This window comes from Cyprinodon tularosa, unplaced genomic scaffold (assembly GCF_016077235.1).
Source record: "Cyprinodon tularosa strain WSP-4 unplaced genomic scaffold, ASM1607723v1 ctg250, whole genome shotgun sequence".
Classification (NCBI taxonomy): domain Eukaryota; kingdom Metazoa; phylum Chordata; class Actinopteri; order Cyprinodontiformes; family Cyprinodontidae; genus Cyprinodon; species Cyprinodon tularosa.
This window is the reverse complement of record NW_024038929.1, coordinates 1,490,828-1,518,536: the sequence shown is the minus strand read 5'-3', so window position 1 is coordinate 1,518,536 and position 27,709 is coordinate 1,490,828. Positions and strand designations below refer to the sequence as shown.

Here is a 27,709-nt window from a genome sequence, read left to right as displayed (position 1 = left end):
TAAAAAATAAACAAACAAATATTGTACAAAATGTACAACCACTAAACAAATACTAAAGAGTTTATTTCTATATCACCAATTCACATCAAATGCATTAAAGAAAATATTGCACAGTAAAAAAAAGCTGATTTTTTTCTATCTCTCTGTCTTTTGTGTTTTTTAGTCTGTCTTTTGGGCGGTTTTACTATTTTCTTCCTTCCACCAAACTTTCCATCATTATGTTTGGACGCAGTACGCTGTGATCCTTTGGTATAGATCTTTTACATTTTTTGTAGAAATCGTGTACTTTGCTACAATATTCTAAACATTTTTATTAGGGGTTTTTATTGGCTGTCAGCCATAATCTCAGGATGAGCCGAGAGTGGAGGCGTTTTATTTTGGTATTTCCAGGCGGAAGTTGCGTGTTTGTTTTGCTGTTTTTTTTTTTCCTTCTGGCTGACAGCTCAGCTGACCGGCCGCTGTCAGAAGAGCTGAGCCGTCATGTCGCTGCAGTTCACAGATGAGGAGTTTCAGAGCGCCTGGAAGGAGCTGGACGCTCCGCAGCTGGACGGAGGCTGGGAGCTCTTCACCGAGACCATGGGGGTCCAGATCCACCGGCTCTACGATAAGGTAGGAGAACCTGAGGATGGATGCATGGAGGGAAGGAGGGGGGTTAACGCACATCCTCATCCCTGTCCTCCTGGATCAGCATCAGATTTCCATAGATGCTTTTATTTCTAACCAACTCTTCAGCAGTGACGTCCTACCGGCCAGAGGTGGAAAAACCCGGAAACTGGAGAACCATGAGCTGCTGGTAGACATCCACTAACCGGTTCTGTAGGTTTCCTGCAGCAACAGAATTTGTTCTGACTCATTTCCACTGGATAAGCAGGCTTTGGGACAAAATTACCATTATGGAACATTTTTAGAATTCCCACTTCTTTCACAAAAAGTTTTTTTTTCCTTTAACAACATATTTGCTTTGGAAGAGGATTAGGGCCACTGAAAAAAAGAGTTAACTGATTTTTAAATTTTATTTCAGTTTAACATGGGGATTCTGATCTCAGAATTCTGACTTTAATCTCAGAATTTTGTCTTTTTTCTCAGAATTCTGACTTTAATCTCAGAATTCTGACTTTAATCTCAGAATTCTGACTTTTTTTCTCAGAATTCTGACTTTAATCTCAGAATTCTGACTTTAATCTCAGAATTCTGACTTTTTTTCTCAGAATTCTGACTTTAATCTCAGAATTCTGACTTTAATCTCAGAATTTTGTCTTTTTTCTCAGAATTCTGACTTTAATCTCAGAATTCTGACTTTAATCTCAGAATTCTGACTTTTTTTCTCAGAATTCTGACTTTAATCTCAGAATTCTGACTTTAATCTCAGAATTCTGACTTTAATCTCAGAATTCTGACTTTTTTTCTCAGAATTCTGACTTTAATCTCAGAATTCTGACTTTTTTTATTGTCAGAATTCAGTCAGAATTCTGAGATTAAAGTCAGAATTCTGAGAAAAAAAGTCAGAATTCTGAGATTAAAGTCAGAATTCTGAGATTAAAGTCAGAATTCTGAGAAAAAAAGTCAGAATTCTGAGATTAAAGTCAGAATTCTGACTTTTTTCTCAGAATTCTGACTTTTTTCCCGTACTAAACTGAAATAAAATGTAAAAATAAGTTAACTTTTTTTTTTTTCCCACTGGCCCTAATCCTCTTCCGTAATTTTCTCATTAATTTCAAACAAACAAAACATTGTGCATAGTATTTTTGTCATTTTAGAGAACCACAGTATTATCTGGGTTTTTTTTTTAGGTAAAAAAAAAAAGGATGGTTAATCTTCAAAAGGATGTTCATATTTTTCAACTTTATTTAAAAAGAAAAAAAAGAAGTACCTTCATTGTCACTCTGGAAAAAAAAAGCCTGCCTTTTTTAATAAAAAAAAAAAAAAAAAAATTGATGCTGTATAATTTTTTGCAATCGTTATTAACGAGGGATCCTGTGTTAGAGGCAGCTCCAGAATAACATGTTGCAGAAATTTAATTTCTGAATTGTTTGGGATTGAATGTTTGCTCCTCAGCTATTCAGATGATCGGAAAAAAACAGAAATCTAAATCTGGAGAAGAATGTCTATCTTGCGACAGGGGCGAGGTGGCTGTAAGCGAGACCCAGGGGCGTTCCTGAATGGCTGACGGTCTGTTCCACGCCCAAAAGGCTGTTGGTTAAATTACACTGCAATTAATTTAAAAATATAGAATTCAAATCAGAAGTAGTCACTGTATAGCCATTTCATTAGGCCAATGCTACTTATTCGTCCGATTCAATAAAAACATCTTATTTGTCAGTATATCTATTGTCTGGCAGTTGGATGAGCCAGTTCCATAAACTAAGCACCTCAAACTGCCTGTTTAGCAGTGCATTTATAAATGCCTAAAAAAAATATGACTGCTTTATTTTGAATGGCGTGTATAGGTCTGTATAAGTAATTAATCTGCTTAATCAATTTAAATTAAACCCACACTGACTGACCAGAAAAAGGCAAACATTTGTTTATTTCAGTAAAAAACACATCAGCAGAGTCAGCGTTCAAATTTAAGACAGTTTTAAAATAAACATGCACTGTGTCTTTAAAGTGTCTGCTTTAAAGACACGTGGTTCCGGATACCCTGATCTATCTCTATAGTTATGCTGCTATAATTCAATTCAATTCAATTCAGTTTATTTATATAGCGCCAAATTCACAACACATGTCATCTCAAGGCACTTTACAGTTCAACCAGATCATACAGTCAAATTGATACAAAGTTTTCTATCTAAGGAAAACCAGTTGATTGCATTGACTCATTGACTCAAATACAATCCCCCACACTAAGCATGCTTGTAGCGACAGTGGAGAGGAAAAACTCCCTTTTAACAGGAAGAAACCTCCAGCAGAACCAGGCTCAGTGTGAGCGGCCATCTGCCGAGGCCGACTGGGGTTCAAGGAGACAGAAGCAGAGATACAAAAAGCAGCTGTAAAAGGCGGCCCCGTCCAGGAAACACACAGCCAGGCAGACGAGCTCCAAGGCAGCTCCCATGCCAGAGGACGAAGAGAGCACATCCACTCAGTCACGGTCAGAGAAACAGGACCACACTGGAAAACAGGCCGATCTCCAACATCTATTAACAAGGGTGTTGATAGAAGCAGCACAGCTGATGTTTTTTTCCAGGATGACGTCACAGCCAAACAGGAACAGACGAGGCAAAGCTACTCTGAGGAAAAGCAGAGAGAGCAGAAGGTTAGAGATTGAACTAACAGATTCTGCAGAATAGGAGAACAGAGAGAGAATGAAGCAGAATGATGAAATGGGGGTCCCTATGTCCTCCAAAAGTCTAAGCCTATAGCAACATAACTATAGAGATAGCTCAGGATAACCTGAGCCACCCTAACTATAAGCTTTATCAAAAAGGAAAGTTTTAAGCCTAGCCTTAAAAGTAGACAGGGTGTCTGCCTCACGGACTAAAACTGGTAGTTGGTTCCACAGGAGAGGAGCCTGATAACTAAAAGATCTGCCTCCCATTCTACTTTTAGAAATTCTAGGAACGATTAGTAAACCTGCAGATTGAGAGCGAAGTGCTCTGTTAGGAACATAAGGAACAATCAGATCTCTGATATAAGATGGAGCTTGGCCATTTAAGGCTTTATATGTGAGAAGGAGGATTTTAAATTCTATTCTTGATTTAACAGGAAGCCAATGAAGAGAAGCCAGGATAGGAGAGATATGATCTCTCTTTTTCATTTTCATTAGAACTCTGGCTGCAGCATTTTGGATCAGCTGAAGGCTTTTAACTACAGTTTGTGGACTTCCTGATAGTAAAGAATTACAATAGTCCAGCCTTGAAGTAACAAATGCATGGACTAGTTTCTCAGCATCACCCCTGGACAGGATATTTCTAATTTTTGCAATGTTCCTCAGATGAAAGAAGGAAATTCTAGAAACCTCTTTGATATGGGATTTAAATGACAGGTCCTGATCAAAAACAACACCAAGATTTTTTACTTTATTATCTGAAATCAGTTTAATCCCATCCAAATGAAGTGACTGGCTAATCAGTTTCTTTTTCAGAGACTCTGGTCCAAAGACTATAACTTCTGTTTTATCTGCATTCAGAAGCAGAAAGTTAAGAGTCATCCAGGTTTTTATGTCTTCAAGACATGCCTGTAATCTATGTAATGGGTTAGCTTCATCTGGATTTATAGACAGATATAGCTGGGTATCATCAGCATAACAGTGGAAATTAATCCCATGCTGTCTAATAATTCTACCAATTGGGAGCATGTATAAAGTAAAGAGAATTGGTCCTAGCACTGATCCCTGTGGTACTCCACAGGTAACCTTTGAGCATGTTGAAGATCTATCATTAACATGAACAAACTGAATTCGATCAGATAGATAAGATTTAAACCAGTCTAGTGCTGTTCCTTTAATTCCAACAAAATATTCAAGTCTTTCTAAAAGAATATTATGGTCAACTGTATCAAATGCAGCACTAAGATCCAACAGGACGAGCACAGATACAAGTCCATTATCTGAGGCCATGAGAATATCATTAGTGACTTTCACCAGAGCTGTTTCAGTGCTATGATGAGCTAAACTAAGGCTTAGGCTGCTGGAGGACAGAGGGACAACTTTTCATCATTCTACTTAATTCTACTTAATTCTATCTCTCTCGTACAATTCTGCATTATTTGTTGATTTAACCCCTAACTTTATGTTATTTCTTTCTATTACCTCAAAACAACAACTTGTAAGTTGAGTAACTCACCTACGATGATTGTGCGAGTGGTGCTTTCCTTATGGTTTTTATTTTGTATTTGAGTTCTAACACTGACATCTATTATGTTTATAATCCTTCCTGTTAATTCCATAAGTAGGCCCTCGATAGTCAAGCCGAAGAGTCGATGCACGATGGAGCAGATGGAGCTTCAGTGTGCAGGACTAGATTTATTTTTGTATACACTCTGTGTTTACAAAATGACACTAAAGTCTGTCTAAGTCTAGGTCTAAGTCTAGGATTAGATTGGAAATAGGTCTGTTCATAGAATAATATTACTGTCATTTATAATTACATAGACATGTTGTTTTAGAAAAACAGATTGGTTTTAAACTGCTAATACAGTGTTTATACATAAAATCATGGTTGTATATGATGAAATAAATGACAATAAAAGTAGTCTTAGTCTAAATAAAAACCTCTCTAAACTATCTGCCAGGCTGAATTAGAACCTCCAGCCTCCTCCTGACCTTTAGCAGTCATTCTGCAAAAACAATCTGCTAAGAATCTCCAGTTGTTTTATTATGACAATAAATGTTTCTGTATAATCTTTGGCCAGATTTAGTAATACACTGTTATGTTAGGTCCAAAGAGTACGGAAGAGGATTAGGGCCACTAAAAAAAAAAAAAAAAAAATTGTTAACTGATTTTTAAATTTTATTTCAGTTTAACATCTCAGAATTCTGACTGTAATCTCAGAATACTGATTTTTTCTCAGAATTCTGACAGCTAACAAACATGTTAGCATCAATCCATAGCCATGTCTGTTTTAGAGACTAGCTCTCTTGTTTTAATGACCTTCTGCTCCTCCATTAATGGGAAGACCCCTCGGGCACGTAAAAAGTTGACTAATTCCTTCATTTTCCACCAATGTGTCACTGGCCACCTCAAACAGCTCACATCTTTGTCAGTGAAGCTGAGTGCTCCACATCTCTTCCTTCATGGAGCCCATCTACATTAAGATCAAAAATTTAAATTTAAAGTCAGAATTCTGAGAAAAAAGTCAGAATTCTGAGATTAAAGTCAGAATTCTGAGATTAAAGTCAGAATTCTGAGAAAAAAGTCAGAATTCTGAGATTAAAGTCAGAATTCTGAGGAAAAAGTCAGAATTCTGAGATTAAAGTCAGAATTCTGAGATTAAAGTCAGAATTCTGAGAAAAAAGTCAGAATTCTGAAATTAAAGTCAGAATTCTGAGATTAAAGTCAGAATTCTGAGAAAAAAGTCAGAATTCTGAGATTAAAGTCAGAATTCTGAGAAAAAAGTCAGAATTCTGAAATTAAAGTCAGAATTCTGAGATTAAAGTCAGAATTCTGAGAAAAAAGTCAGAATTCTGAGATTAAAGTCAGAATTCTGAGATTAAAGTCAGAATTCTGAGAAAAAAAGTCAGAATTCTGAGATTAAAGTCAGAATTCTGACTTTTTTCTCAGAATTCTGACTTTTTTCCCGTACAAAACTGAAATAAAATGTAAAAATAAGTTAACTTTTTTTTTTCCCACTGGCCCTAATCCTCTTCCGTAATTTTCTCATTAATTTCAAACAAACAAAACATTGTGCATAGTATTTTTGTCATTTTAGAGAACCACAGTATTATCTGGGTTTTTTTTTTAGGTAAAAAAAAAAGGATGGTTAATCTTCAAAAGGATGTTCATATTTTTCAACTTTATTTAAAAAGAAAAAAAAGAAGTACCTTCATTGTCACTCTGGAAAAAAAAAGCCTGCCTTTTTTAATAAAAAAAAAAATAAAAAAATTGATGCTGTATAATTTTTTGCAATCGTTATTAACGAGGGATCCTGTGTTAGAGGCAGCTCCAGAATAACATGTTGCAGAAATTTAATTTCTGAATTGTTTGGGATTGAATGTTTGCTCCTCAGCTATTCAGATGATCGGAAAAAAACAGAAATCTAAATCTGGAGAAGAATGTCTCCTTGCGACAGGGGCGAGGTGGCTGTAAGCGAGACCCAGGGGCGTTCCTGAATGGCTGACGGTCTGTTCCACGCCCAAAAGGCTGTTGGTTAAATTACACTGCAATTAATTTAAAAATATAGAATTCAAATCAGAAGTAGTCACTGTATAGCCATTTCATTAGGCCAATGCTACTTATTCGTCCGATTCAATAAAAACATCTTATTTGTCAGTATATCTATTGTCTGGCAGTTGGATGAGCCAGTTCCATAAACTAAGCACCTCAAACTGCCTGTTTAGCAGTGCATTTATAAATGCCTAAAAAAAATATGACTGCTTTATTTTGAATGGCGTGTATAGGTCTGTATAAGTAATTAATCTGCTTAATCAATTTAAATTAAACCCACACTGACTGACCAGAAAAAGGCAAACATTTGTTTATTTCAGTAAAAAACACATCAGCAGAGTCAGCGTTCAAATTTAAGACAGTTTTAAAATAAACATGCACTGTGTCTTTAAAGTGTCTGCTTTAAAGACACGTGGTTCCGGATACCCTGATCTATCTCTATAGTTATGCTGCTATAATTCAATTCAATTCAATTCAGTTTATTTATATAGCGCCAAATTCACAACACATGTCATCTCAAGGCACTTTACAGTTCAACCAGATCATACAGTCAAATTGATACAAAGTTTTCTATCTAAGGAAAACCAGTTGATTGCATTGACTCATTGACTCAAATACAATCCCCCACACTAAGCATGCTTGTAGCGACAGTGGAGAGGAAAAACTCCCTTTTAACAGGAAGAAACCTCCAGCAGAACCAGGCTCAGTGTGAGCGGCCATCTGCCGAGGCCGACTGGGGTTCAAGGAGACAGAAGCAGAGATACAAAAAGCAGCTGTAAAAGGCGGCCCCGTCCAGGAAACACACAGCCAGGCAGACGAGCTCCAAGGCAGCTCCCATGTCAGAGGACGAAGAGAGCACATCCACTCAGTCATGGTCAGAGAAACAGGACCACACTGGAAAACAGGCCGATCTCCAACATCTATAAACAAGGGTGTTGATGGAAGCAGCACAGCTGATGTTTCTTTCCAGGATGACGTCACAGCCAAACAGGAACAGACGAGGCAAAGCTACTCTGAGGAAAAGCAGAGAGAGCAGAAGGTTAGAGATTGAACTAACAGATTCTGCAGAATAGGAGAACAGAGAGAGAATGAAGCAGAATGATGAAATGGGGGTCCCTATGTCCTCCAGCAGTCTAAGCCTATAGCAGCATAACTATAGAGATAGCTCAGGATAACCTGAGCCACCCTAACTATAAGCTTTATCAAAAAGGAAAGTTTTAAGCCTAGCCTTAAAAGTAGACAGGGTGTCTGCCTCACGGACTAAAACTGGTAGTTGGTTCCACAGGAGAGGAGCCTGAGAACTAAAAGATCTGCCTCCCATTCTACTTTTAGAAATTCTAGGAACCACTAGTAAACCTGCAGATTGAGAGCGAAGTGCTCTGTTAGGAACATAAGGAACAATCAGATCTCTGATATCAGATGGAGCTTGGCCATTTAAGGCTTTATATGTGAGAAGGAGGATTTTAAATTCTATTCTTGATTTAACAGGAAGCCAATGAAGAGAAGCCAGGATAGGAGAGATATGATCTCTCTTTTTCATTTTCATCAGAACTCTGGCTGCAGCATTTTGGATCAGCTGAAGGCTTTTAACTACAGTTTGTGGACTTCCTGATAGTAAAGAATTACAATAGTCCAGCCTTGAAGTAACAAATGCATGGACTAGTTTCTCAGCATCACCCCTGGACAGGATATTTCTAATTTTTGCAATGTTCCTCAGATGAAAGAAGGAAATTCTAGAAACCTCTTTGATATGGGATTTAAATGACAGGTCCTGATCAAAAACAACACCAAGATTTTTTACTTTATTATCTGAAATCAGTTTAATCCCATCCAAATGAAGTGACTGGCTAATCAGTTTCTTTTTCAGAGACTCTGGTCCAAAGACTATAACTTCTGTTTTATCTGCATTCAGAAGCAGAAAGTTAAGAGTCATCCAGGTTTTTATGTCTTCAAGACATGCCTGTAATCTATGTAATGGGTTAGCTTCATCTGGATTTATAGACAGATATAGCTGGGTATCATCAGCATAACAGTGGAAATTAATCCCATGCTGTCTAATAATTCTACCAATTGGGAGCATGTATAAAGTAAAGAGAATTGGTCCTAGCACTGATCCCTGTGGTACTCCACAGGTAACCTTTGAGCGTGTTGAAGATCTATCATTAACATGAACAAACTGAATTCGATCAGATAGATAAGATTTAAACCAGTCTAGTGCTGTTCCTTTAATTCCAACAAAATATTCAAGTCTTTCTAAAAGAATATTATGGTCAACTGTATCAAATGCAGCACTAAGATCCAACAGGACGAGCACAGATACAAGTCCATTATCTGAGGCCATGAGAATATCATTAGTGACTTTCACCAGAGCTGTTTCAGTGCTATGATGAGCTAAACTAAGGCTTAGGCTGCTGGAGGACAGAGGGACAACTTTTCATCATTCTACTTAATTCTACTTAATTCTATCTCTCTCGTACAATTCTGCATTATTTGTTGATTTAACCCCTAACTTTATGTTATTTCTTTCTATTACCTCAAAACAACAACTTGTAAGTTGAGTAACTCACCTACGATGATTGTGCGAGTGGTGCTTTCCTTATGGTTTTTATTTTGTATTTGAGTTCTAACACTGACATCTATTATGTTTATAATCCTTCCTGTTAATTCCATAAGTAGGCCCTCGATAGTCAAGCCGAAGAGTCGATGCACGATGGAGCAGATGGAGCTTCAGTGTGCAGGACTAGATTTATTTTTGTATACACTCTGTGTTTACAAAATGACACTAAAGTCTGTCTAAGTCTAGGTCTAAGTCTAGGATTAGATTGGAAATAGGTCTGTTCATAGAATAATATTACTGTCATTTATAATTACATAGACATGTTGTTTTAGAAAAACAGATTGGTTTTAAACTGCTAATACAGTGTTTATACATAAAATCATGGTTGTATATGATGAAATAAATGACAATAAAAGTAGTCTTAGTCTAAATAAAAACCTCTCTAAACTATCTGCCAGGCTGAATTAGAACCTCCAGCCTCCTCCTGACCTTTAGCAGTCATTCTGCAAAAACAATCTGCTAAGAATCTCCAGTTGTTTTATTATGACAATAAATGTTTCTGTATAATCTTTGGCCAGATTTAGTAATACACTGTTATGTTAGGTCCAAAGAGTACGGAAGAGGATTAGGGCCACTAAAAAAAAAAAAAAAAAATTGTTAACTGATTTTTAAATTTTATTTCAGTTTAACATCTCAGAATTCTGACTGTAATCTCAGAATACTGATTTTTTTTCAGAATTCTGACAGCTAACAAACATGTTAGCATCAATCCATAGCCATGTCTGTTTTAGAGACTAGCTCTCTTGTTTTAATGACCTTCTGCTCCTCCATTAATGGGAAGACCCCTCGGGCACGTAAAAAGTTGACTAATTCCTTCATTTTCCACCAATGTGTCACTGGCCACCTCAAACAGCTCACATCTTTGTCAGTGAAGCTGAGTGCTCCACATCTCTTCCTTCATGGAGCCCATCTACATTAAGATCAAAAATTTAAATTTAAAGTCAGAATTCTGAGAAAAAAGTCAGAATTCTGAGATTAAAGTCAGAATTCTGAGATTAAAGTCAGAATTCTGAGAAAAAAGTCAGAATTCTGAGATTAAAGTCAGAATTCTGAGAAAAAAGTCAGAATTCTGAGATTAAAGTCAGAATTCTGAGAAAAAAGTCAGAATTCTGAGATTAAAGTCAGAATTCTGAGAAAAAAGTCAGAATTCTGAGATTAAAGTCAGAATTCTGAGAAAAAAAGTCAGAATTCTGAAATTAAAGTCAGAATTCTGAGATTAAAGTCAGAATTCTGAGAAAAAAGTCAGAATTCTGAGATTAAAGTCAGAATTCTGAGAAAAAAGTCAGAATTCTGAGATTAAAGTCAGAATTCTGAGAAAAAAGTCAGAATTCTGAGATTAAAGTCAGAATTCTGAGAAAAAAGTCAGAATTCTGAGATTAAAGTCAGAATTCTGAGATTAAAGTCAGAATTCTGAGAAAAAAGTCAGAATTCTGAGATTAAAGTCAGAATTCTGAGATTAAAGTCAGAATTCTGAGAAAAAAGTCAGAATTCTGAGATTAAAGTCAGAATTCTGAGATTAAAGTCAGAATTCTGAGAATAAAGTCAGAATTCTGAGATTAAAGTCAGAATTCTGAGAAAAAAGTCAGAATTCTGAGATTAAAGTCAGAATTCTGAGAAAAAAGTCAGAATTCTGAGATTAAAGTCAGAATTCTGAGAAAAAAGTCAGAATTCTGAGATTAAAGTCAGAATTCTGAGATTAAAGTCAGAATTCTGAGAAAAAAGTCAGAATTCTGAGATTAAAGTCAGAATTCTGAGATTAAAGTCAGAATTCTGAGAAAAAAGTCAGAATTCTGAGATTAAAGTCAGAATTCTGAGAAAAAAGTCAGAATTCTGAGAAAAAAGTCAGAATTCTGAGATTAAAGTCAGAATTCTGAGAAAAAAGTCAGAATTCTGAGATTAAAGTCAGAATTCTGAGAAAAAAGTCAGAATTCTGAGATTAAAGTCAGAATTCTCCCATGTTAAACTGAAATAAAATTTTAAAATCAGTTAACTTTTTTTTTTCCAGTGGCCCTAATCCTCTTCCGTAAAAGAGTCACTGGCAGGTTTTGAAAATAATTTATCTGTTTTCTCGGATTTTGTTATCTAAATTTTTTATTGTTTTAATTTCCTTAGTTTTTTTTTGTATGTTTTATTTCTGTTTTCCTTTTAGATAAAGTTTTACGAATGTCATTCCTTCAAATTGCATTTCTAAATCAATTCTCTTCACCTCTGGGACAGTAAGAAGCAAAGGTGCATTTCTATTGGTCTGCTTGCACATTAGCAACATTTTAATTGGTCAATGTGTGCGTCAAGAGAGAGTGTTTATATTGAGCCTAAGGTGAAGAGAATGTGAAATTCACTAACAAAAGAATGAAATTCGCAAATATCTAAACCTCAAAAATAAAATAAAAAATCTGGAAAAAAATATTTTAAATAAAGACATAAAAAATGTAAATTAGTAAAGACAAATAAAAAATGTAAAATCTGTTTTTATTTTCCGAAAAAATAAATGTAAACTGAATTTTAATAAAAAAAAAAAATACTGTTCTTTGTTTTTTGGATGTTCTTGCTTTCAAAATAAAAGAACAAAATTCACTCCATAAATCTAAAGCAAAGAATCACAATATGTGAAGTATATAAATGATTCAACCCGACAAGATGTTGATGTTTGCTTCTCTCCTATTCCAAAAATTATGATTGTAACAAGAAATCTGTTTGTCTACAGTTTTTCTCAGCACTTTGAATGGTCCTGTACTAAGTGGTGCAATATAAACAAACATGCCTTGTCTTACCTAATGTATGATTTGTTAAGCTCACTCATTAAAAATGATACCATAATGTACAGGCACACACAAAATGTTCAACATGCACATGGAGAGAGTAGTTTACGTGTTTGTGTTTTAATTGATACCTTTTGTATGAGTATTTTTCATCTGTTGTCGTCTGAACCTTTGGCAGAATTCTCATCTCATAGCAGTTGTTCACAGTTATGGGTGTGGCATTTGGAAGACAGAACTTTAATGCTTTTGTTTGCAGGAAACTGGACTTTATGAGTACAAAGTCTTCGGTGGGCTCGGCAGCTGCAACCCAGAGCTCTGCGCAGACGTCTACATGGACTTGATGTATCGGAAACATTGGGACGGATATGTTAAAGGTATAAGAACCAAAACCCCAGTGAGGGGAATTCTAACACCTGTTGGAACACATACTGTATGCTATTAAAAAAAATTATAAATCATAATATCTCAGCCAGTTTCAGCATTTTTCCTATATTTGTGTCTTCTTTCAAACATGCATGTCTGCAGTAACATTCAGGTAACATGTAGCTTCAGCCTGTAGTGTCAGCCTCTGAAGGAATGGTCCAGTTTTGATGTCATTTGGTTGATCTGCAGATACAGGCTTACAGGTGCAAACGTGCTGCAAACACATGAATGATGCACGCTATTTAACCCTTTAAAGCCTGATCCAAGAATAAAACAAAACAGAAAATTCCTTTTTTTTGGTTTGAAGTCCTTATTTGGCCTTTTAACAAAATATGTAAAAAGAAAAAACAGAAATATATTTTTGATAGTAATAATTTATTAATATGCGATAAGTCAAGATTATTTTTTGTGTAGTCTTCTGCCCTCTGCTATCAGGAATATCTGATTGTGTACAATAGGATTTTGAGCAAAATTTTTACCATTAAATTATACAAAAGGTGTCAGACGCAAAACATTTTAGAAACCGTATGTATCAAATACGATACATTTGGCATTATAGGGTTAAGAAAAAAAAATACAATCCAAACTTGCAACAAAATGTAACAGATTTGCAGCTTTTAGTTGTTTGCTTTAATTTTGTGCATGTCGGCCACCGTTGGTTTGATTTTCCAAGGAGCTGATTAGGTTAAAATGATTCAAATGTGCTGCAGAAGCTGCAGGATTGGATAGTCTCTCTATATGTAAACTGAAGCTGGATGTGAATGAAAGCACAAGCTCATCCTGACTGAAGGCCGTGTTTTAACGTCCATTAATCTTTAGCCCTTTCTAAGGCGGAACCTGAAGGGAATACACATCTTTACGCCTCAACAGAAGCCATAGCCGACACAACTTATCGGGACCAAAAGAAGGGTCCTGATTTTACACTTAGGTCCTCACTTTATAAGTAAAATTAAAAAGAAAAACACATCCTACACAAATGCCAGTATAAGTACACATGTTTCATGAAACATGCTGCAAAAAGATTCATCCAAACTTGACCATTCCTTCCTAGTTTTCCCTCAGGGCTTCAGAGTTTATCATATCTTAGACTTTTAATGCTGCTTGTTTAGTTTTCTACCTTTTTCTGCAGGACCTTTAGAATATGGAGTTTTATTTTGCTCTTTGTTTCCCCTTTTTAGGTTGAAGCTTAGTTGGATATGCTGCTTGTCTGGTTTTATGTTTACATAACCGGCTGTTAAAGGCTGATTATCCTCCCGCAGCAGTGTCTCACAGGTTTTTTAGATGTATGCCCAATATTGAAGCATGGTCTGCGCTATTATATACCACGCAACAACGCAAGAGGGACAATCACATATTAGCTGTGGGTCTAGATATGGCCGAGGCGGTGAGGGCAAGTTTGTGCAACAATGGAGGGACATGAGGGCCAAAAACAGCAGGGATCTGTGCACCTCGCTCTTCTAGTGGGTCCAACTTCACGAGTCGTTTTCAACAATGAAGGTCATACAAACAAAACCAGCCGGTAAGGTACCAAACAGGAAATATGCATAGTGTAGAGCGGATGGAGATTTGACCAATCAGAGGCCTCCTGTCTGCAGCACTGTCTGCGGTCACCTACAATTTTGGAGAGGTGCACCAGGGGGAAGGGGCGGGGGCACATTTGCGTTCACTGCGACACAGACGACCTGGTTTCGAGGTATAAATCAGCCTAAAGTTGGGAGTGGCAGCCTCATGGTAAAGGCATAGAGCTGGGAATCCTGAGGTTCTGAGTTCGAGCCCCACTCCCACAGACTGCCACTCTGGGTCTCTGAACAATACCCTTAACCCCACACTTCTCCCTGGGCGCCCAATGATGGCAGCCCACTGCTCCCAAGGATGATTGGTTAAATGCAGAGGTAATTTCTTACTGGGGAGTGGTGGACTAATGGTTAGGGAATAGAGCGTCGAATCCTGAGGTTGTGAGTTCAAAACTGACTCCCACAGACTGCCACTCTGGAGCCAAAATGCATTCCTTAGGGGATGGGTTAAATGCAGAGAGTAAATTTTGTTGTGATAGTATAATGACACTGGAATATAGAGCAACACTGTCGCTCTAGGGGCTCTAGATCTTTAAATTCCAGCTTTAGCTCCCTTTTAACACTGTACACAACATTTTCGAGCCTCCCTACACGTTTTGGAGTCTGCTAGACCATTTTGAACCAGCAGACTGAGTCTAGCTCCCAAAAATCAAATCCAAAATATCTTGTATGCAAAACTAAATTCTGTGTCCGACTCCCGGTTCTCCCTGGAAGAGGCGGCGCTTAGGAGGCATCCGATCAGATGCCAGAACTTTACTTAGCTCCTAACTTTGGAGGTGGTCCCAGGTCCTCCAGTTTCTCCTATTAGCAAGTATTTAATATGCATGTTTACAAGAGCATTTAGAGATGTGTTGGTTTGAATGTTTTTGAAAACGTCGACAATTAAAATCTAAAACCAAATAAAACTGGCCCAGTAATGAAGTAAGTTGCAGCTTTTGGAGAGTTATACCTTTTAAAGTAATTAATGCAGCGTCAGTGATAGTGCTGGCAGTGTTAGTGTGCTCCCTTAAGGCTATCAGAGCTGTGAAATTATCTTGTAAATTAGTACATTTGTTATATTTTAATAAGTGGAGTTCAGTTTTATTGAATTTCTCTTTACATGTGTTTATTCAGAGCTCTATGAGAAGGACTTTGGTGGACAAACGGCGATCTACTGGGAAGTGAAGTACCCGTTTCCTCTGTCAAACAGAGATGTATCCTTTGGCTCTGTTACAATCCTTTTTTTTCTCATGGCTGTTCAACAGTTCGGTTCAAATAAATACGTATTTTTTCTTAAAACAATGGATTTTTTTTCTTGAATTGAGGAGGTACACTGTAAAAAATGGAAATCTAGATAAGTCATTTTTTTCCTAAAATAAGTGCATTATTTCTTGAATTGAGGAGGTAATTTAGACACTTTGCCAACAGAACAAGACAATTTACATTTAAAATAAGAAAAATACAATTTAATCGTCTTATATCAACTTTATATTATCAGAACCTTATTTTAAGTGTAAAAATCCTAATTCTATTAGCAAATCGTCTTATTTACCTACTCAAATTAAGGGGAAATAAACTTAATTTAAGATATTTTGACTTAATTCTAGATCGTTTTTGCAGTGTAAGTGACACATTTTGCCGATGGAACAAGACAATTTACATTTAAAATAAGAAAACTATTATTTTGTCTTATTTTCAGTGCATACTATCTAATTATCTTATTTTGGGAGTAATATACTCATTCCATTGGCAAATCATCTCATTTACCTACTCAAATTAAAGGTAAATACATTTATTTTAAGAATTTTTAAAACTAATTTCTAGATTGTTTTTGCAGTGCATTGGAAAAACTGTCTAATAATAAGTAAAAATCCCTTAAATGAAGTGTATTTACCCTTAATTTAAGCAGGTAAATGAGATAGTATGCCAATGGAATGAGTTTATATTCTTAAAATAAGATAATTAAATAACATACACTTGAAATAAGACAATGCAATTGTGTTTTCTTATTTTAATTGTAAATTGTCTTGTTCCATTGGCAAAATGTCTCTTTTACCTCCTCAATCCAAGAACAAATGCACTTATTTTAAGAAAAAACGACTTATCTAGATTGCGATTTTGTTCCAGTGTGTTATTCGAGGTGATTATATTCCCTAACTACTTAAATTTCAGTATGTGTATGTAAGGGAGCGAAGAGACCTGGACATCGATGGGAGAAAGATCTGGGTGATTCTGGCCAGAAGCTCACCACAGACGGCCTGTGCAGAGAAGAAAGGTGTGCTGAGAGTCAACGACTACAAGCAGAGCGTCGCCCTGGAGAGCGATGGAGCCAGTGGCACTAAAGGTGACCTATTGGGAATCATGGAAAACCTGAATCTGGATTAATGATTTGAATTATTTTTCCTTTATTCATTACTTTAATAATGATTAATTAAATATAAAAAATGCAATATTTTACAAGACAAAAAAAAAAAAAAAAAAGCTTTCTGGTGATCCTTAAAGCTCTGTTATCCTCTATTTTTGTCAGTATTATAAAGAACATCCCCTCTTGCCACACCTATGTTAATCAATTTTATACATTTACATGAAATTCTTAACACAGGCTCCTCCATATTAATGGAGAAAAACTCAGTGTTCTCATTTATCAAACTCATCTAATCATAAACAGGGCCTAAAACTTGCATACACCGACTTCCACACAAAAGTTGTGATTTATGAGGACAATAAAACATGCTGTTTTAAAATATTCGGCCCCTCATTCAGACTCTGACCCAACCGTACAGGTACTCCTATTTTTGGAGAGAGAAGAGAAACTGGTGACACAAATGGTGACTGAGGGGAAACTGAGGTCAGATTGCATCATAATTTCTAGCTGACATTTAATTTCACTTCCTATGAATCCAAACTGCAGGGATCTTTGCTGTTTAAGCTGCCACAAAATGCCTAACCTGACTCCGCCAGATGGGTTTGCTCCGCATATCCATCTGGAAACCTTCCGTTGAAGTGATTTTGGGAAGGGGCGAAAATACTGGTTAGCTGATTGGCCTATGTTGGTGATAGACGGGCCAAATAAACCAATCAGATCAACGAAGCATATGACGTACTAACAGCCAGGCTACTCTTGCCAAAACCAGTCGGGAGAAGAGCAAAAACATCTTTTCCTCTGAGAAAAGCCTCCACACTGGAAAAAAATCTCAATCAAGATAAGTCATTTTTTCTTAAAATAAGTGCATTTGTTCTTGGATTGAGGAGGTAAAAGATACATTTTGCCAATGGATCAAGAGAATTTACACTTAAAATAAGAAAATACAATTGCATTGTCTCATTTCAAGTGCATTTTTATCTAATTATCTTATTTTAAGTATCAAAATACTCATTCCATTGGCAAATCATCTCATTTACCTGCTCAAATTAAGAATAAATACACTTAAATTAAGGAAATTTTACTTACTTCTAGATTGTTTTTCCACTCCAGAGCAGTGTTTTGCTCTTCTTTCAGTGAAGAAATACTCTGTAATTCCGATAAAACTTCCTCGATAGCCACGCTAACGCTAGTTTCATCGGCTGAAGCCGCCATGCTCTTTAGACTGAACTGTCGCGCTTCTCGTTGCGTCACACCTCAACCCGCCTCAAAGCCAACGCTGATTGGACGTTCGTTTGGTGAACGGCTCCACATTTTCTTCAACGGAGAGTCTCCAGACTGATCTGCGAGTGAACCCTTGAAAGCTCGTGAGATCAGGATGGTCTCACGAGGCTACAAAATCCCATCTTAAACAGAAGTCAATTGTGCACATATTTAAATGTTTCCTCTCTCCTATGGAAGCAATTGTGTCCCAATTATCTATTTAAAATAGATTAATAGAAATGCTTTTCCATTTCTTGACTTAAAAAAATGAGATAAAAAAAATAGCATTTTAATTTTCTTCTTCAATCTGCCTGCAGTTGGATTGAACTACATTTCTGTTTCTAGTGGTTGGGTAAAAGATGAGGTGATGAATCTAATTGTGGCGAAACAATGGCTGTTTCTCAATATGTGTACTTGTGCGTTCTCGTGTGCTCGTGAAACGTCATCAGCCTCAGCCCAAGTACTGTTCCAATTCACAAGAGCACAAGACCGTGAACGGACAAATGTTGTTCTCACCCCTCCCTCTTTACCCAGCATGCATCAGAGCAGACTTGTCTGTTCTTAAGACTGACAGCTGGCCGCTGGCTCTCATGGCGAGTTTTTTTGTTTTATTTGGCAAAATGTTAATTATTATTCCCCCACTAAATGAAAAAAGTCAGAATTTATTAATATCTAGAGATTATTAATAACAGGAGATAAATTGCAGCTCCAGACGAGCCGAGCGTGTGGTGATGTCATCAGTACGCTTCTGTTCCAATTGACTCATATTTATGCTGCGTGCTCCCGTTCTCAACAAGTCCAGACTTTCCTGTGATCTTCTCAAGAACAAACTTGGCGAGGACACGAGTCCGTACTCGCGTTCTTGTGAATTGAGAAGCGGCCAATATCATAACCCGATGTTGAAAATAAGAAGCCTTTACATTTAATTTTGTACAGTATTCCTGCAGTCTGGAATAATATAACGCCATCTTTATCTGGAATTTTGTTGTGTTTTTTTTTTTTTTTTTAGATTACGTGCTACTTACCATCAAAGAACAATGAAAGTAAAACAAAAAATCCAAATTAGAGTTATTTACATATCTAAAGCTGAAAAAAATAGCTGTGGAAGTAGATCAGGATCCCATTACTGGGCAAAATGTGGTACAGAAAACTGATATAACAGAAAGGACGTAAAAAAAACTTTTTTATTTACCTGTTATATATTGTAGTTTGGTACGAGTTTACTTGCTTTTTAGAAAAAGTGTTTTGGTCTTTTTTCAATGAATTGCAATGCATGGCGACCTGCACAAATGATCTGCTGGTAAAGATTATGATGCAACTACGGAGCAGTTACTTCTGCAAATCATTGTTTTTGTTGTTGTTTTTTTTTTTTTATTTAATCCATGGCGAACTGATATTAAATAGGCCAAACATGAGGTGGAGTCTTGAGACACGACTGTGATCTATAAAGGAAAATTGCCTGGTTTTGTGCGTGAGCAAATCAATTCAATTCAGTTTATTTCTATAGCTCCAATTCACATCATGTCATCTCAGGTCACTTTCCAGATCAACCAGATCATCCAGTCAGATTGATTCAAAATTTTCTATCTAAGGAAAACCAGCTGATTGCATCGACTCATTGACTCTTCAGCAATCCCTCACACTGAGCATGCTTGTAGCGACAGTGGAGAGGAAAAACTCCCTTTTAACAAGAAGAAACCTCCAGCAGAACCAGGCTCAGTGTGAGCGGCCATCTGCTGAGGCCCACTGGGGTTCAAGGAGACAGAAGCAGACATAGAAAAAGAAGCATAGATACAAAAGGCAGCTGTCAACCAGCTCCACAGGCGGCCCGTCCAGGAAACACACAGCCAGGCAGACGAGCTCCGAGCCAGCTCCCATGTCAGAGGATGAAGAGAGCACATCCAGTTAGAGAAACAGGACTACACTGAAAAACAGGCCGATCTCGAACATCTATAAATGAGCATGGTTTTAATAATAAGGATTTTTTCTGGCATACTCCATTCTCTGGTATTTGACATACGTACTCTTTTACTATGGACTCCACACAGTGTTTTATAAATGATACCCGGGTGATGTAAAATTGAAGACCAGCTCAGAAACTAGATTCACTTTTTAAAAATGAATGCTACATCTGTTTAGTTATTTGATGTGATTCTTAAGTTTCCTCTAATGTCTTCCTTTGCCTCTAAAAAAGTGCCATAAATTCCCTTTTGCCCCCATCAACTTGCTGTGTTTTTTTAAAATCTTTAGTTAATTTTGATCTCAAACTCAAGTTTTTAATACTTTGGTCAGTAACTTACTGATCTTTTGATTTCTTCTTTTATTATTTTTTTATGTATTTTTTGTAGTTTGTGTTCTGAACCCTTTTTTTAATGATTAATCTCATGTTTCAGTGTTCATGAACTACTTCGACAACCCTGGTGGAATGATTCCTACCTGGCTGGTGAACTGGGCAGCTAAGGTGAGAACAGTTCGATCTGATATCGTATGAACAAAGTCCTCTGATGGGAATGTTTGCAAACTATGGAGTCATAAAAGATCCAAGCAGAAAGAATCAACACAATCATAAAGACACTTGCTGGAATACTTGATAACCACGGCCTTATTAACTCCACCAAGGAGGCAATGCTTATTTTGGTGTTGGTTTGTACTTTTGTCTTTTTTCAAAATAACTATAAAAGTTATTGCCAAGTTCAGAACAGTAGGATCCAGTATTCAAGCCGGACAAACAGATTTTTCAAAATGTTTATTAAAAACAGGACTAAAGAGAGCAGAATGGGTGTCTAAGGCCAGAGGGTCTGCAGGAGAAGACAGCTGATTATTGACGGCGTCTTTCTGGAAGTGAATGATACTGTAACGATCATGTGAATTACTAACCAGGTCTTATAGTTAAGTCCACGCCTAGACGGTGAGGTTGGTTCCAGCTGGTCAGCTGCCAATGTGACGCAGCGGTTTCGGCACAGAGAGTCCCAGACGCTGATGTATGGGTGGTCGGAGGACTGGCAGGAGATAAGAGCTGAACAGATGAAGGTTGGCAGGATATTCTAGAGCAGCTGTCCCCAACCTTTTTTGCATTTTCCACTATATGTCAGACAATATTTTCACGGACCGCCCGGGTGGTGAGGGGGGATACGATCCAGTAAAATGATACGACTGGCATAAAATCAAATACAGACAGCATAAAAATAAAACAACAAGCCGGTCCCATCTAGGCTTAATCTTAGACAATGACACATGAAGTGTCCTCCTGATGTCCAGTCTGCTCTGTAGCTTTGTTTTGGTCGCTGTAACCGCAGAAAATCCCGCTTCACAAAGATAGGATGTTATAGATAGGATGCGTCTTGAACTGAATTAACCTGTGTCAAGAGGCACAGATGCACCGACTGATGTAATTGGGAGAGAATACCGCAATTTGTTTATATTTTTCAAAATAAAACATCACCCAGACTCTGATCGTCGATAAAATATATATATATATATATATATATATATATATATATATATATATATATATATATATATATATATATATAATATATATATATATATATATACTTTTTTCTGTGCGGTCCAGTACCAAAATGACCCACGGACCGGTACCGGTCCGCGGCCCGGTGGTTTGGGACCGCTGATCTAGAAACCAAAACCGTCAGAGCCAGGAGATCAGAGGTCCAAAGAGATGCCGAGTTTAATCCGGACAGAGTCGGCTAACAGATCCAGGTTCGATAAACTGAGATCCAGCAGGAGTCAGCAGACGGGTCAGGCAAACAGATCAGATGGGGACAGGCAGGCTCAGAGGTGGAGAGGCAGAACAGGTCAGGAACAGACAATCAGAGATACAGGAATGCCAGAAAACGTCTGGAACTGATGACTTATCTGAAAGATTCTGTGAAGGTTTTAACTTAAGATAGAAGTCTCAATAGCTAATAGCTAATATGGAAATGTTACCTAATAATGGTTGATTTTCCTGATTAAAAGTCGGCAGAAAGAAGATTTTTCTGTAACTCTTTCTGTTAGATGCTTTAAAGTCACCCTTAAAAAAGCCACCCTTCTTGACCCTTTAGCACAATGACACCCAGTCTGGGTGTGACCTGTACTTGTGCACAGCTGTGTAACTTTTTCTTAAATGAAAAAATACCAAAAAGTTATATTATTTGTTTTTGATGAATCAAATGATTGATATGAACCAAATAACAAGCAAATTAAACCAAATATTTGATTTTCTTTCACTTATTTCTAAAATAGCAGGTTCTGTAAAACAAACAAAAATTTTTGTATGAAAATGTAGAAAGAAAAAATAAACCGTTTATTGAGATTGACTTCTTGACTTCCGTACTGGTCATTTGGTAAAGTATGACACCATTTAAACAATAGATGGCGCTTGTTATACCTCGGGTCTCATTAAAGGTGATGGCAGTTATCTTTTTGTACTGTTTGCCAGTCGGCTAACCAATTAAAACCTTTAACTAGTCCACAAGGAAAGCAGCAACCTCTGCGTAGCATCTTAAGTCGGCACCAGTCTCTAAAGTTTGACTGATGTTCATCCTTGTTTTGCTCAAATGTTTTTACAGTTTGGACCTGTCAGAAAGTATAAAACTATAGTTTTAGTCAAATAATTTTGCACCACTTTAGACATCATGAAGGTGTATTAGTATTATTATTATAGTTTGGGATAAATTAATAATTTTAATAAAAAAGTAAAAAAAACTCCTTCCTAATGATAGACATGAGCAGGGATGCAGAATTCAGACCCTTTGGTTTCCCATAGATCTGATCCCATAGTTTCCCACCATATTGATGTCAAGTTTAAAACTGATTAATCCAACGTTAATCTGTTCAAACGTTTACGCTTCCAGCTTTATTCTGCTCTCCATCATTAATCAGAAATTTTTCCCACACCCTAAATCTCTCCTGCTGCATGTTTGGATATTCTGTGTTTACTGCTGACCTGGGGTGAAGGGGCCTCTGGGAGCTCTCTGTCCTTCCCTCTGCTCCATTATTCTCCTCATGTTGTTCACTGATGTGTTGCTTTTGTTGCTCCTCCTAGGTGGGTCCATTTGGCTCATCTCCCTGACTAATGTGCGTCTTTCTTTGTTTTGTTTTCTTCCCTTCCAGAGCGGCGTCCCAGGCTTCATTAAGGATTTGCAGACGGCCTGTAGCAATTACAAAACGTACTGCGAGAGGAAATGAGTGCAGCTGAGTGGGGACGGCGGCCCAATCTGGAGAGATTTAATGAGTTTACTTGCAGCTTTGGGTTCTTTGGGTTCTGGGTGACTTCGGCCGGTCGTCCCGTTTTATTGGTCGGGCAAAAGGTGAATCGATTGTATCCTGATGTGCTGTGTTTACCGTGTGAACAATCACGCACTCCTCTCTCTTTGGCATGCAGGAACCTTCAGATGATTTTTCATTTTAATCCATGTAGACTTGAAGATGTGACTCATTCCGTTTGGCTGGATTTGCTGAGGCAATCTCCCCTCTGCCTGTTGACCTTTTGTGTTGAGATTGAATGTCTTTTAACCTCGACTCCGTTGGGATCTTTTGCTGTTTCAAATCACTGGGATTTGATTATTTCTGCAAGGAGGTGAATTTTCTAAAAACTTTCACAGGTGCAGAACTTTTGCAGTGCAGCTCATGGCTTCTTTATGATCTGAGATATTGGATTGTTTTAAGGTGAACACCTGTACCTCAGTGTCATTTTCTTCTGCAGCTGTATTCATAAAAATAAATTCAGTTTTAATTATTTAATGCTTCTCGTTTACTCTTTCATAAAAAGGTAACATACTGGTTCATTAGACTAGAGAAAGGTTTCCTTTACAAGTTAAGATCCAAATGATGTTCTCCTTAGTTAGAAGGATAAAAGGAAAAAACAATTAAATAAAAAAAGATAAAAAAAATAAATAAATAAATAAGAGATGCTGGTCTTCCAGGTCATAACCTGGATGACTGAGAGAGTTTAGAGAAAAGATGTCAGAAAAAGCTTCGAACTCAACGCTATTTCTGAGATTTTGAATTGAAAAAGCTTCCTGGATAGGAAGCGAAACATCCTCAAACTTTTACTTTTTTGGAAATGAAGAGATGTTTAGTTTTTACTTTTAATTTCAACAATAATATCCACATTTGGAGTGAGATTGTTTTCACAATCATATTTTGATCTCTGAGGTGTATCTGAACCAAATTTCCTCCAAACACTAATTTAAAATCATTGAAATTAGAATCTGCGCTGGAAAAAAAATCGAAATCTAGATAAGTTGTTTTTTCTTAAAATAAGTTTATTTGTTCTTGGATTTAGTAGGTAAAAGCGAGATTTTGCCAATGGAACAAGACAATTTACACTTACAATAAGAAAACACAATTGCATTGTCTTATTTCAAGTGCATTTTATCTAAATTTGTTATTTTAAAAGCAAAAATACTCATTCCATTGGAAAACTATCTCATTTACCTACTCAAATTAAGCTTAAATACACTTAATTTAAGACATTTCTAATTATTTTTATATCCTTTTTCCAGTGTGAGGTGTTGTACAGCATGGCCAAAATTATTTTATTTAATTTATGTTTATTTATTTATTTCACAGAGAGAGTGTACATTAATAAGCATTCCTGCAAATGCACCAGAATTAGCCAAAAGGTTGTTTTTCATCTGTTGTCCCTGGACAGATCTTAAAATTGATTACCTAAAAACACATCAGTAAGAATTTTACATTGAAAATACAAATATAAAAAATAAATAAAGACATCTTTTAAAAACTTGTTTAAAAATACAGAATAAATTTTTGCTGAACTGCAGATTTGGGGTTAATAAAATAGAATAAAACATTCAAATAAAAATAATTAAACTCTCTCTCTCTCTCTATCTATAGATATATATATATATCTATAGATAGATAGATAGATAGATAGATAGATAGATAGATAGATAGATAGATTGGTTGTTGAAATAATCAACTCACTCATAGAAGTAATGAGATCAAAACTGTTTAAAAAAGAAACATTAAAATAAAAAACTCATTTATGCTCCATTCCAGAACTTCAGGGACAGTTTTAGATCCACCAGGTTTATATTCTCTTTGCAGGTTCTATAAGGCACTTTTTGCCATCTGGTAATCAATGAGTTAAATGAGAAAAAAGCAAACAGATGAAATGATTAGTAAAATTTATCTATTGCAGATCTAATGTCGATCCAGAAGAGAGAAGGTCAGTTTCCTCCATATTCAATGAGACGGTGGGTAGAAACCTGACCTTAGACTTTAGAGCTGAGGTTCTCTTTCCTGGTGATTTAAATAAATGTTAAACTGTAAACTGTATATCTAAAACAAAAATAAAGATAATTAGTTAAAGTTTAGTAGTTTTATTTTGAATAAAGTCTCACTTGCATTTCCAAACCATTTAGTTGTCTGACTGTTACTGTTTTCCAATAATAACACATATACCTCTGCTAGGCGTATGAGACAAAAAATATTATCTTTATTTATTTTAAAAAATAAAGATTCCAAATGTTAGAGCTGGGGTCAGAGTCTGACTTTAGGAAAAACAAATGCTTTCGGGTTTTAAACGAAACATATTTTACTAAACATAAAAAATGAAAAGTTTGGAGTGTTTGAGCTCTAAGCAGCAGCTGCTGCTTCTCCTTATCTCTGGTGTTATTCCGCCCCCTGCTGGTCAAATAAAAAAATGAAAATTTCCGCATAACTACAATTTTATTCAAGCTTGTTAAATTATATCTGGATAAATTGATCAGTTTCCCTGATGCTTGACTAGCAGCCTAACACATTAAAGATTTTAGTAAATAACTTTTCATTTTTAAGTCTTTTCAGGATTTGTAGCAATCTGTAGTCTGACCAAAAAAAAAAAAAAGGTTTTTGTCTTGCATCATATTTCTGGATAATATCACAGATTTACTTATTTTACTCATCAAATATTTATTGACTTATGAAGACAAAATGTGCACAAAATTTTCTGAAAATCTTTATACATGTTTAGGTTTACTTGATCATATATATATATATATATATATATATATATATATATATATATATATATATATATATATATATATATATATATATATATATATATATATATATATATATATCACAACGCCTTACATTTAAAATGTAACACTTATACATTTCTGTGATCAGTAGGACCATTTCAGACCTACAGTTAAGCATGGTGGAAAACACTAAACATTCAGAAACCCAGTCTGCTGTGGGGTCCTTATTAAACATCAATGTCATCTTTTAACTTCTGGAATCAAACCTTTAGTTGGTGTGGAAACCCAAACTATATTCTACTTTAGGTTTTTAAATGTTTGCAGCTGGAATCAATTTCCCTCCATTAATGATTCCAAGGAACTGCTGAAGCCTTCAGGTTTGGGATATGAAGCATACAGGTGCTGGTCATAAAATTAGAATATCATGAAAAAGTAGATTGATTTCAGTAATTCCATTTAAAAAGTGAAACTTGTATATTATATTCATACATTACATACAAACTCATATATTTCAGATGTTTATTTTGTTTAATTGTGATGATTACAAATGACAACAAATGAAAATCTCAAATTCATCATATCAGAAAATTAGAATATTACTGAAGACCAATAAAAACAAAGGATTTATAGAAATGTTGGCCAACTGAAAAGTATGAACATGAAAAGTATGAGCATGTACAGCACTCAGTATTTAGTTGGGCCTCCTTTGGCCTGTATTACTGCAGCAATGCGGCGTGGCATGGAGTCGATCAGTCTGTGGCACTGCTCAGGTGTTATGATAGCCCAGGTTGCTCTAATAGGGGCTTTTAGCTCTTCTGAATTGTTGGGTCTGGTGTATTGCATCTTCTTCTTCACAATACCCCATAGATTTTCTATGGGGTTAAGGTCAGGAGAGTTTGCTGGCCAATTAAGAACAGGGATACCATGGTCCTTCAACCAGGTACTGGTAGCTTTGGCACTGTGTGCAGGTGCCAAGTCCTGTTGGAAAATGAAATCTGCATCTCCAAAAAGTTGGTCAGCTGCAGGAAGCATGAAGTGCTCTAAAACTTCCTGGTATGTGGCTGCGTTGACCCTGGACCTCAGAAAACACAATGGACCAACACCAGCAGATGACATGGCACCCCAAACCATCACTGACTGTGGAAACTTTACACTGGACTTCAAGCAACGTGGATGAAGTGCCTCTCTTCTTTTCCTCCAGACTCTGGGACCTTGATTTCCAAAGGAAATGCAAAATTTACTTTCATCAGAGAACATGACTTTGGACCATTCACCAGCAGTCCAGTCCTGTTTCTCTTTAGCCCAGGCAAGACGCTTCTGACGCTGTCTGTGGTTCAAGAGTGGCTTGACACAAGGAATGCGACAGCAGAAACCCATGTCTTTCATACGTCTGTGTGTGGTGGTTCTTGAAGCACTCACTCCAGCTGCAGTCCACTCTTTGTGAATCTCCCCCACATTTTTGAATGGGTTTTGTTTCACAATCCTCTCCAGGGTGCGGTTATCTCTCTTGCTTGTACACTTTTTTCGACCACATCTTTTCCTTCCCTTCGCCTCTCTATTAATGTGCTTGGACACTGAGCTCTGTGAACAGCCAGCCTCTTTAGCGATGACCTTTTGTGTCTTGCCCTCCTTGTGCAAGGTGTCGATGGTCGTCTTTTGGACAACTGTCAAGTCAGCAGTCTTCCCCATGATTGTGTAGCCTATAGAACTAGACTGAAAGACCATTTAAAGGCTTTTGCAGGTGGTTTGAGTTAATTAGCTGATTAGAGTGTGGCACCAGGGGCCATCAATTTTGAACCTTTTCACAATATTCTAATTTTCTGATATGATGAATTTGAGATTTTCATTTGTTGTCATTTGTAATCATCAAAATTAAACAAAATAAACATCTGAAATATATGAGTTTGTATGTAATGT

At 36.6% G+C, this 27,709-nt stretch overlaps 1 protein-coding gene across 1 annotated transcript; it reads left to right on the top strand.

The window, feature by feature from the left end:
• Window positions 1–415: 415 nt before the first annotated feature.
• Window positions 416–23,539, top strand: LOC119785570 (phosphatidylcholine transfer protein). The gene is made up of 6 exons (XM_038288293.1): window positions 416–609; window positions 12,454–12,571; window positions 15,308–15,387; window positions 16,346–16,517; window positions 20,192–20,259; window positions 22,914–23,539. Exons 1-6 carry the CDS (start codon window positions 481–483, stop codon window positions 22,986–22,988), a joined length of 642 nt encoding a protein of 213 aa, XP_038144221.1. The 5' UTR covers window positions 416–480; the 3' UTR covers window positions 22,989–23,539.
• Window positions 23,540–27,709: the final 4,170 nt, after the last annotated feature.